General features: G+C 35.8%; 1 protein-coding gene across 6 annotated transcripts in view; it reads right to left on the bottom strand.

Annotated features, from left to right (window-relative positions):
- Window positions 1–732: 732 nt before the first annotated feature.
- The window catches only part of LOC126849949 (protein O-mannosyl-transferase TMTC1-like), a 211,732-nt gene continuing 199,616 nt past the window's right edge, over window positions 733–12,848 (bottom strand). For 5 of the 6 annotated variants that reach the window (XM_050592447.1, XM_050592456.1, XM_050592438.1 and 2 more), the window contains 4 exons: window positions 12,000–12,199; window positions 11,671–11,806; window positions 5,543–5,672; window positions 733–4,348 (listed from right to left, as the gene is read on the bottom strand). In XM_050592447.1, the coding sequence (XP_050448404.1) occupies window positions 4,163–4,348; window positions 5,543–5,672; window positions 11,671–11,806; window positions 12,000–12,199 (652 nt within the window). In that variant the 3' untranslated portion in view covers window positions 733–4,162. The remainder of the gene's footprint in view (window positions 4,349–5,542; window positions 5,673–11,670; window positions 11,807–11,999; window positions 12,200–12,848) is intronic. The other variant, XR_007687480.1, reaches the window with a different exon arrangement.

Genomic DNA, 12,848 nt, shown 5'->3' with positions numbered 1-12,848 from the left:
CCATTATTTCCAGGCGTTGCCGACTATGGGGTGAGAGTGCAAGTACGCGCTCATTGTGAACTGAACATAATGCCAGAGACTCTTCAAAATCATCTGCGCACAGTAGATTTGCTCAGATGTGTATGACCGACTAAATGTATATTTGTTCATCATAAAATGAGTCGCGTGTAACTATTTCTTTCGCTCGGCAAAGGTTATTATTTTATTGTAAAAATATCTCATGCACGCTCAGGCGTCAGAAAATAAAAATCTATTTAAACGATATTTGAAAATCATTTACGTAAGCCAAACACTCGCGCGCGATATAAGTAATTTACTCAAATAAAAATATATGGTATAAAAATGAAAAAACACAGTTTTTTTTATAAATCTTTAAAAATAATCGCGATAAACGATACTAGAAGAACGATTTTAGTGAATATATACTCATAATTACTGCGTTCTATTATCACGTTTGCGATAACAAGTTACGCACTTAATGAAAATTATCGCCGTGTTAGCTCTCTCTGGTTAAAGTTTGTCGACCTATTCTTGCGAGAAGAAAGGGAGATCTGTAAATTTACTTAGTAGATGCTGTTGGTCAATAAAACCGCAATTTTGGCCGGACGACCATAATTAAACCGGAGAAAACTGGATAATTGATTATAGGTGTAGGTAGTCTGGAATCGCCAATATTAGCGATGGTCGGATGCCAGCATATAAATCAAGCATGTATAGGTATATGTATAAACATACACTTTATTATGATAATTTATAATTGTTGTATTCACAATGAATATGAGTAATAACATATCGTAATTAGATATACAAACTAGTCTATCAAGTAGTAACTTAGAGCTAGACTAATCAAATTGCGGCTAATTATACACGGCCCGCGTACAATTTCTGGTATCAAATTTGCATATCAATATCGCAATATTTTTCAATTTTGTATTCTTTTTAAAGAGAGCTTTTGTCTTCGTCTGCTATTGAACGGATAATGCTAAGCTCTTGTTGACATTCTACCCGATTTAATTTTGTTCGTATGATGATAATATTAATTAGAAATTGGATTTGTCGATCGGCCAAACGTCCTAATGAGAAGACTGTTATATGTATATACATGTATGGTAAAAATGAAAGATGTTGCAATTGAATCTATTTGCTGACGTTTACTCATATGGATGGTACGGGGCTCAATTCCTATATGCTATATGAATTAAGAATTATTTTTAAATAATTAAATGTAGTATGAGTTCCATTCTTTTCGACGTTCGACCATTACGAAATATCACAAAATTCTTTTCACTAATATAAATTTGTATTTGTCATGGCGATAATATAATTTTATTTATGCAGCTATACTATCTCAAGGAATTTATAATGAAATATACGTGATGCTAAATGCTTATTTTCTTTAAAGTTGGGAAAACGCCTAAGGCTTAAGTGTACGAAAAATAGAATATTCGGCTCACTTCCATTTATCGTATTAAACGTATTAACTTGCAAGTATTTTGCTTCTTACCTTAGCTAATGAGCAACTCTCCTATGATCCTCTATTTTTAGCTTCATCCGTACGATTTTTACGGGAAAGCTTAAGATTTCTCATCTCTTGATTGTAATAATAATATGATATATTGTGCAAAATTTATGCAATTCTGACGCTGGCCGATTAACGTATAATTTTATTACATCAACTTTCTTAATTAAATTCTTCTTTAATTACTCAAACATTATGTATAAAATATAGTATAACAAAATTTAAATATATATTTAACTTTCTTTATAAAATATAATTTTAAAAACATTAAGTTTGATTGAGAGAGAAATATTTTAACTTTCTGGTGTAATTAAAGCAAAAAATTTTGTAGGTATTTTATTCAACATTAACAACATTAAAAAGAAATATTCAAATAAAAATATCCATGCTCTGCGGATATCAAACAAGAACCGTGGAAGGAACGGTATAATAACTGAAAATATAACTTCATACATATGCATTGCCATTTCCATATACCATTATAGTTTAGATCTCATGTTTCATTCTCATCTCCACGTTTCGTTGCATTTTTTCCCACTATCCGCAGTGTTTTGCAAAGTACCGTAGGCCGTTGTAACCAGATGGCCAAAATGTATTTATTCGAGTTTATTATAATAATATTACACATGATAATAATTTATAGTAGAGAAGTTTAATAAGCAACATCGCCAAAAATTTGGATGTAACATATTTTTTGTTTCTGTATACAGGTATGTACATTGGTCTTCATAATTTTTGGCAAAGTTTTGCAAGTACTCGTAAAGCGTACAAAAATTTATCATATTGCGTTAATGTCAAACAAATTATATTTTATTTATCTTGCTAGTTATGATAAATTATTAATTGCAAAAAATCTATCGATTTTACAAACTGCAAAAAAATAGTTATCAGCAATATTTGATTTAACCTCTAGACAGTTTTATATTAAAATTGTGTAATTATATATAATTTTGATATTAATATTTCATTTAACTTTAAACTAAAATCAAAATATTCTATAATGCAGTAATTAAATGCTGATATACATGTATAAGTTTTTATACTGTAATTAATTGCTTTTATCATAAATTAATAAATTTTAAAAGAAACTTTACTCTTACTGTCTTTTTTACGATACTTACTGTCTTCTTTGCGATACTTGCAGCATAACATTGCCATACCAAGCTCATCGAAGAATGTATATTTCTTTGAAGAAAGAAAAAAATTGTTTCTGTTTTTCTTTTCATATACAAAAGCCATACCAAACGCCGCAGATTAGTGGTACATTCATTAGCCTAGTATTGGCACCGTGTATTTACGTGCATAAAATTGCGTTTCTACGAGAGAGGCACACAAAGAATGATCCGAGAAAGAGTCTTAAAAGTATATATTTATATTTATATATATATTCATCTAGAGTATTGTGCTATACACTGTCATTGTCATGACAGTAAAATAAAATTTGGCGTCACAATTTTTCGTTTTTTTTTTCCTTTGCGTACAGTTTCCATCGTTGACATAAACGGCAGAAAAAAATATAATGTATATCTCGATGAATGTTTGATTTTTATCGTGTAGATTGCTAACAAAAATTATATACGTTCTCAAGTGGACTCCTTATAATGGATTCCCTTTGTGACAAGGGAATTATTTATATATTTTTAAGATTTGATAATATTAGTTTACATATTAAATATTTTTCTCTCCTGACAATTATATAATTTTACTAAATTACTTACCGAAATTCTTCCGTCAAAATATTTTTCACAAATATAATTTTCAATTTTTTTCTCTGATATTGTTGAATAAAAGGCTGCATATTTCAGATGTATATGTATAACACGGCAGCTTTATTATTTCATCGAAACAGACATCATAAAAACGTTGAAAGCACACACGAGATACAGCAAATATTTATAGAAATACGTCACACTACATGTAACTATATTACCAATTACAATTATCCCGTTTCGAAAGTGTAGACAGACACATGCTGGACGCACATGATTTTATATCATATATCTTGATTATGCGTTTAATCGACACGCGAGAAACTTTGCATAGTATGTTGCACACAATTATTCGCTCGAATCTCCCTTGGTCCTCTCTCGTTACGTACCCTTATCATAAATTTAAAAGTGGCAAAATAATTTTCAAGGAGTTTAATGCTAGCATTCAATTCTCATCATTGCACACACTGTCATTTGTCCTGGCTTGAACGATTGTTCAATTTTAAAATGTTTTGTTTATGTTCAAAGCCACAAAGTTATCTACAGGGCAGGCATTTGTTTTTCTTTTCTTCTCTTTTTATTCCCGTCAGCAATATTATTATTGAAGAGATCGCGACCATTGCTCCGATCGATAGTATAATCAGGATGCCACGAAAAATTCCAGGATACATATATAAATGATAACAATAATACATGCATACCTTTCTCTATTTCGATATCATGAATGATCTGCGACAAGTCGAGCTTGCGGTCCCAGATAACACACAAACACGGCATACGAAAATATTCAGGCATTCCGCTATAATAGGACTCTCTTCGTCGCTGATCGTCGCGGACGAGGCAGCTACGATTAGAACTGCACTCCTCTCTTCAACTTCCACGGCCGATTCTCTGGTGAATAAACAGACAGAACTGTTTTCCCAATTCACGTGGACTAAAGTGTCTCCAGGAAATTCTGTACGAGGAGAGTCGGCGCGGTCACCCTCGCCTTCCCTTTTCTCGGCTGCCTGCAAGTACGCACGTTGCAACGCGGCGCCCGCTGCAGCTGCTCCGACTTGTTGCTGTCTTGCTCCAGCTGCACAGACACACTGGCTATCCGCGGTCTCGAACATCCATTCTCCTACAACAGACAATTACCTATGCTCGAGTGGAATTTGCGATCTCTCCATGATTTGTTGATTGTCAATGAATGCGTATGGTAATTTCTGTCTGATTGTATATAACATATTTTAGGATAAATGTAATTAAATTGCTTCGAGAGAGAAAGAGAGAGAGAGAGAGAGAGCGAAGCATTATTATATACATATTAAATTAATATTGACTGTAATATGACACGGTTGTTATATGTAGGGATATTATAATTGAGAGAGAAAGCATTAAATAGTAAATGGTAATAATAAAATGCATTAGTTAATCAGAGTACCATCGGTTTTGAATAGCGATGAGAATATTAATGCCGAATATCAGTTTGAACGCACAAGTTTCTAGTTCGGCTAAATACAGTTTCAGAATTATGAAACTTTAGCAAACTTTACTTACTGTACACGTCATGTTTCCAGTTACGGCTGACGCTACTTTTGCGCGTGTATATACGATACACAGATATCAATGCCTTTAATTCTGTTTTCTACATGAATTTATTCAATGTATAAAATAAGAGAAACAATAGAGAAAACAAATATTTGACAATATTTAAACACATTTTTACGCTTTCGTTAAATATAATTTGTCAAACTATCAGTATAAAAATTATTAATTCCAAATCTGTCACATCACGATGGCTTATAATTATATATAATCACAATTTAAAAAATTATATGCGTATGTCTATATGTATTCTTTCATATGTGCATGTACATTAATCTTTGAATAAAAATATAGGGATTGCATTTTTATAATTGCGTGATTTCAGAAAGATATCCGATTATCTTTGAAATTGAGTTATAAATGCAAAAGAGTACTTTCGCAATTATTATAGACACGTGATAATTATAAAAGCGATTTAGTCTAGACAAAACGGTAAAAAGACAATGCGTGTTTAAATGCGCAAGTTTTAACGGCTAAAATTTTTAATGAGTGGAACAAATCGTGCCCGAGCCAATTAAATTACCGTAGAAACGAGACCAGAATAAAAAATGAGAAACAGAGGGGAAAAAGATTAAATGCAACTATATCTATTTAACTAGAATTATGGCGGAACGCGACTGAAGAATTGCAAAAAGATAGCAGATGGTAGGGAGAGAAATAGCAAACTAAATTTACACGAAAGTTTGCTTCTATACGCGCAACATCATGCGATGCCAAAATTACTAACCGATATGCAGAGATTCCGTTGATGTTGATGAGCCCTTTGACGAGACTCGCTTTGTAGCTCCCACGCACGAATATATAAATCCCCGCGATAGATGAAGCCCCCTCGTTTAGCTCGTAATATTAAATGCCATCTGAAACAAAGAAGGAAAATTTTGCATTATTTACGTGCCACGTTATTCATATCCGTTTGCTTTCATTCTATGTGTAGAATTATGTTTCACGAAATAACGAGCTGTAAATTACAGAAAGATTAATAATTGTTGGGAGGAAAATATAGAGCCTTTGAATTTGGGTCTACCTTCAACAATTACTCAATTGTGGATATTTTGAAATCTTTAATATCCGTTTTTGCATTGGCAAAATACCATTATTCAACATACTTGTACCCTCTAGAAAATAAATTTGTAAGTGATGTGTAGCTTTTTTTACGCGTCACTTGCGCGCTAAATTCATTCCTGATCTCCCTTCTCTCACCTGACTATCGTATTTACGAGCCGTAAAAAAGGGGGATAGACGAGAGTGTTACAAAGATACGCGACCCTACATTCGCGCACATATTTGATTCGTGAATTTGTGACTATAATCTCTCACTCAATATTTTCTGTATAAAACATTTATATAACATCGTATTTTTGTGTCACAGTATTATTTGTTTGATTGTAATCGCACGCTGAAAGAATAATTCGTGCATTAATCGCTACAATTTGTTACGTTCGAATCGCAATCGTTCATCTAGAGAGAGTATATCGATGCATAATTTTGTATAATTTTCGAATAAAAAATCTGTCATATTATAAATCTCACGAATTATCGCTTACATAATGCAGGAAAATATGAGCTTTAATTTCATACATCATATCACATGATAATTATAATCCGATAGCTAACGTTCTTGTTCGTAAGCGAATGAATCTTGTGGTGTCAAAGTGAACGCAGCATTGTCCCTGTACATTCAGTTGCCAGAATAATTCTGATTGTTATCAAGGCCGTAACATTTACGCGGACGTAGTTAGAGCAGATTCTAGGCATTGACAATACCAGCGTTTTCGTACTGATTAATCGAGCGCATGCCTATGTATATCGAATAGCTTTATCCTTCATCCTGTATCAATGCCGATATCGATCGGCGCCAGCGATAGCGTTGACGTGGCTGGCTGGCTGGCTGGCTGGCCTGACTGTAATCGCGACGTGACTTAGCAATCTCACGTGTGTTCGAGCGCATCGGGTTAGTTTGAAATCGTTGGCGATCGATCGATATATACGTATTATCGAGAGACAGTAGCAATTGCAGCAATACGACTCTCTAAACGCTCAGTCTAAATAATATTAAAATAAAAATGCTAGAAAAAAATATTTCATATGGACTAGTAAAAAATTCAAGCAGCAGTTGTATCGATGTTGAGTAAAGATTAAAATCGGATATAAAATTTTAATAAATTAAATTTTTCATGATTAAATTTTAATAAATTCAATTTCGACATTACGAATATGGAAATATATATCTTGTATGTTCCCCCCTCCATTGTTAGCCACGAGCAAAAATGGAAATGATGCTTTTGCGTCGACACCGTCTGTACACCGCCGCACATACATGCCGCTTGTAATTTCACCAAAGGATTTAAAGATTAAAGTTTTGCGGTGAGCATTGTTAAAACCTTGGTACTTTGAGCGGACATTTGCGTGAAATAAACTCTAGCTCATAAATGTGGTTGTAACGAAGTGGTAACGCGCGGTTGCTACAGGTCATATCGGCCGTTTGGTGGTTCGCCGATAGACCGGATGAAACACGGCGCTCCATGAATTATAAAATCGCTATTTACAACGGAAGATAGAGACCCGTGTCGGGCTGTGTCGGGGAACGGTCGCGCGCAAGTCGAAACGCCAGTGTAATATCGCATCCTGCCTCGTGGGTGGAAACGATAGCGGCAAAGTTTGATTCAAAATTATTGCGACACATGTGCATTTCTTTCCCGCATTCCGACACGTCCGGACTGTGTTGTTGCAGGTTGTTGCGAGGCGGGTGAGATCGCCGCTACCAGGTCGTTTACCGCAGATCGTGACGATGTATCATGGCAATTCGCGATCACCGGCGCATACCGTCACTTTCATTCTATCCTTATCGTGAGTGTGTTAAATTTCAGAGAAAAAAAAAATATTTACTCAAACGCGCGCGTTCCATTTCATTGGTCAAAATCTACAGGGGCGCAGGTAGCGTCGATAAATTCTCGATTTATCAGCTCGTCGAGCGCTTAATGCAACGCAACGGCGACGACGTTATCGCGTCCGTGGCATTATCCCCCGTGGAGTGGCTTTTCTCTGAATTTATATGTCCGATAGGGGAAAAAGTGCGAGTGGGAGAGTAGTTTGACGCATTTTCACCGTAAATGCGCCAGCCATTCGATCGACTTTCACGTTGATCTTTATTCTAGATATTATTTTCCAGACGGTTGATTCGCGCGTGTGGTACGATGTATTTGTTTTATTCTAGCGGGAATTGTATAGCTATGCGATGTCTCTCGATGTATACATTAAAAGTTTTACAATTTTTCAATGCTAATTAATGTGCTAATGAATATTTATTTCATTGAGTTCACATTACGCTCGATTTTAAAATTATTGAAATTGGTGATTTAATAAGATATAGACAAATATACAAAATTTAAACGATATCGGATGAAACAAGATCATATTTTAAATGTTTTCATTTGGACTATATTTTCGACGCTCGTTGCGTGTGACTGCATTTTGCAATAATTTAGCCAATGTTTTGGAAATTGGACACATTTGTATGATTCTTTAAATGAAATGGAAATTTATTGGACAGAGAACATTTATAGCAAACAATTTCATATGCAATGATCAAACGATTTTAGTGTAGAGAAAATGCAATATGCTTCTAAAACATAATGATAATAAATGAATATCGGTAATATTTTCGCCGAGCATTATTCCTCTCTATTGGATAACAAACACAATTTTAATTAAGTTCACCGCAATTAATTCGACTATGAAAAGATATCGATTGCATTTAAAACAAATAATCATAAAATAACGTGACATTTATTATATTCATTAATGCATATTTATTTATTAATCAACCTCATTACCAACCAAAATAATTTTTACATATAAATAAAATGTTTATTTAATTAACGAGTAACGCGGTACTTAATGCGCTTTATAGATTTATTAAACGCTAGAATAATTAAATATATATATATTTTTTTTTATTTGAATATACATCTTTTATCTCAAAATACTTTGTAAAAATGGATAAAAATGAAGATATAATACCAAAAAAAAAAAAAAAATATAAAACCGGCACACACACACACACACAAGTTTATTTCCCATTTTTTTATGTTCATTCTAGATACAAACATTATAAAGTGTAACTTCATTATTAGCAATATAATAAAAAGATTTTTGTCAATGGACAAGAAAATTGCTCAGTCTTAGTCTTACCTTCTCAAGAAACTAGGATATGTCTCGATGATTTATTGAGATTTATTGAGTTTAATATAGCATACAGATTGTACTTTATAATGTCTAGAAAAAATTTCTTTAAATGTTTTATTGATGTTACATTTTCTGTTCTATCATACTCAATTTAATTGTTCGCTAAATACAATTTTAATTAGTCGCAAATAATGTAAATAAAACAATACTTTACAGTTAACAATTTTGATATGCATGCGATCTGTCTTTGTTTGAATACATTATAAAGAAATATTAAAAAGTATATCCTCTCTTACGTAAAGTATTCGATAAAAGCTATAATGCTTCTATTGTTTCTTGAGCTAGTTCTCAGAGAGAACAACTTTCCTGAAATGGTATCGTAATATGTCACATGTCCAGTCGATAGTTTTCTCGACAGTGTCAATATCATATTGTACGTCTATAAAAGCGGACGTGGTCGAGATATCCGATATTGAGCTACATGCCGATCGCGACACTTAATTACTTTAGATCGGAAACGGCGTGTCCCGGAGCGAGGCACAAATGAAACCGTGACCCAATCAACGAAAACCGCGAGCGATTTATGAGAAATTAATCCGACCATCGGCAACCAAGTGGAAATGGTGGGTGCCCGCCTCGGCTTGGCTTTAAATAAATGAAACGTAAAGCAACGCTCCCCTGCTATAGAAAGTTCTCCAGAACATTCTCCGTAACATTAACAATACGATTCAAAATAATATAATCAAACAAGGTCGCTACCGTCCGTTTGCGGACGTAGGATTGAACAATACCTTTCAAACTTTGTCTCGCACGTTTATTGGCGAACAAGAATATCCTGAATAATATGATTCTTTTATACGCAATGTGTGCCGACCCGATTCAATACATGTCGAATAACAAAGAGAAATTCCGTATTTGTGCCAGAGCAAACACATTTTTTGCAAACAATAAATAAATTAAACGCCCACGCTCGCATAAGATGCATGAATTAATTTAATATGATATAAAGCATAGAAATATATAAAAATATAAATGCGACATTAGTCCGACTACTTTTGGAAATCTCTAAGGTAGCCCCTCTCATCAGCGCCAAATTAATAATTCTATTGGAAAATTACATTAAACGTTATTCGTATATACATCATTTAACATTTGCAGCTCTACATGTAGAGTGATGTATAGTAACAATCATTAATATTTTTGTACATCTACTTTCATTTCGTATAAAGTGGCAGTTTAGACAATTTTTCTGTTTTCCTTTGGTCACTATACATAGCTCTACATTCCATCAAGTCGTTACGGATTGCGGAATTTATATTTGCATTTAAAATCCGGGCGATGCGCCACATCTGTCAAACGATGCATATTGAAATTTCACGTGTGGTAGCAACAGACATAGAGAGAGAGAGAGAGAGAGAGAGAGAGAGAGAGAGAGAGAGAGAGAGAGAGAGAGAGAGAGAGAAAGAGAAAGAGAAATTTGCTGCTCGACTGCCGGCACCTCTCCGAACGTTGTTTCTCCAAAATTTAACCCCTCTTTCGCCCCGTTGCTCCTACATCCCCCGAGCCACATCTCCCCCTGACCCTGCAAAATTCGTATACGCCCGGACGACGCCAGTACGCCGCTGGTATGCGGCTCTTCGTTGCTAGCAACTATTTGAGAGAGAAAGAGAGAAAGAGAGAAATCGAGAGGGAAAGAGAGAGCCGGCTACAAAAACAGCGCGAATCGTCGCAGGCAAATTTACTGTGCGTGTTTTATAGGCGTTATTTGCACACACAAACACATACATAAGCGAGGCGCGGGAGGATTACAGTGAGAGGGTGGAAAAATAGGTGCCGGAGGGGTGGTGCGGTGGCGGTCGCAGTGAAAACACGAGGATCCACCACTTGCGCGCCCGTTATCGTATAATCTACGTGTGTACGTAGACACGGCACGTACATAAACGGCCGGATTCCCGACACTCAGACAAAACGATCGCATCGTCTCGCATAGACAGCTCTGAATCTGTTTTTTTTTTTTTTTTCTATATTTTTTTTAGCTTATTCTTCGATATATATTTCGCATAAAATACGAAAATTGCGTGGAATTTTTAATCAACTCGCGCGGAACGAAGATCGAGTCCGGAGAGCTCGCCGGAAAAAAAAAAATTGAATTCGTTCGCTGATTGCAAATCGACGTGTGCGCTAACGTAGCGAGTACTTGCCGCGCGAATAAGCCCGCCGCTCGATCCACGCAAAGCCCATCTGAAATTGAAAGGATTTCCGCGCGACGATACCACGCTTCGCCGCATGCACGGAATTTGCAACACACACACACACACACGAGCGAGATCGTGTTTGTACACACAGTATCGCTCTTGTACCGGAGAAAATTACGAATTTGGACATTACGTTGCGCGCTCGAAACTATTCTCTACCCGGGAGAGAGAATGTAAATTTGATACTATCTTAAATATGATTCTATGGAATACACTTGGTGTGTAATGCTTCCGCTTACTCTAATGTTTTCGCGTGAGCGATTAAATGCACGTGGAAATCCAACACACGATGCTACTCTCACGACAACTTTATGAAATATGCTCTTTAATCCTTTTGAAAGCTGCTACTGCTGCTGCAATAGTGACTACGATATGTCCGGAAATGCATTCACGCACGTAGCTCGCAAATGCTCACCTGATGATGAGCTGGTGTACCCTGGACCACTGACCTCGCGACCTCAAAATCCTGAGTGTACCGATGAGCGACGGTTTATGCGATGGGATAATCTCCATGGCTTTGAAATAGTACTTGAGCGAGGGCAGCCATTTACCTAAAAGAGACGAAGCAAGTTTCCCGCGTGTGTAAATATAAGGTTTCGATTATATGTTTGCCGCTTCGTAGCGGACAACTCCGGCGAGATTATTCTACCTTCGGTGACAAGCATCGCTTCTCTATCGGGGATTTGAAAATCTGTCATTTACTGCTCTAGATTCTTCAAGCTTATTTCGTTTAATAAAACTCACCGTTCTTGTACAACCAGTAAGCATACTCAGTGAGAGCGTCCGGGTTTCGTGGCTGAAGATGAATTACATGTCTCAAGAGTTCGCCTGTTGCAGGACCAGTGGCGATCCTCGCTAGAACTCTAAATGCCGGCGCATACGCCGGATCCAGCGACACGCATCGCCTCAGCATCTCGATGCACTGTTCAGTTCGATTTGTTCTTCTGAAAACAAGATTTTCCTATTGATGAACTATCAATGTTTTACCTAGACTAAGCATTACTATGAATCAATTGCTGCATTAATCAATTTGACTCTTTTATAATTAATTAATAAAAATTATAAAGAAGGCTTCAATAAAATATAATCAATGAATATAATTATCATTTATTATTTTTAATCAGTAACGAGCAATTCAATTCTAATTAGCGTCAATTGCAAATTTAATGCATGGCGCGTTCGAACAATATTATTTAATCATTCATTACCAACCGTGCGTCTCATTGCTTATGCATCTCGCTAAAACAATATCATGGCAACGTATTTCTTGTTTAGCTTACTGTACTGTGCGAATAAATGCGATGAAAATGCTGCACGTTACGAAGTAGGTTGATAGGCTGGTAAAAAGGTCCGCGTTAAAAAGAGCGACGGACAAGTTACCGCGAGTAAATTCGGCATTCCCGTACAAATTGAACGGCAATTTCGCGAACGCGTCCGGTTGAATTATAGTCGTGCGCTTTCATGTAATCAACTTTGCCCCCGACAAAAGACCCGGTAATTGTCAGAGAATGGCGACGCCAATAATGCCGATCGACAATGCCGTTTTTACTGTTTACGCCTGCAGCTGGAGCGATGCTTTTTACCAATATCGCT

The sequence above is a fragment of the Cataglyphis hispanica genome, chromosome 1 (genome assembly GCF_021464435.1).
Source record: "Cataglyphis hispanica isolate Lineage 1 chromosome 1, ULB_Chis1_1.0, whole genome shotgun sequence".
Taxonomy (NCBI): Eukaryota; Metazoa; Arthropoda; class Insecta; order Hymenoptera; family Formicidae; genus Cataglyphis; species Cataglyphis hispanica.
The sequence above is the reverse complement of the archived record's forward strand: the minus strand, read 5'-3'. Positions and strand labels throughout refer to the sequence as shown.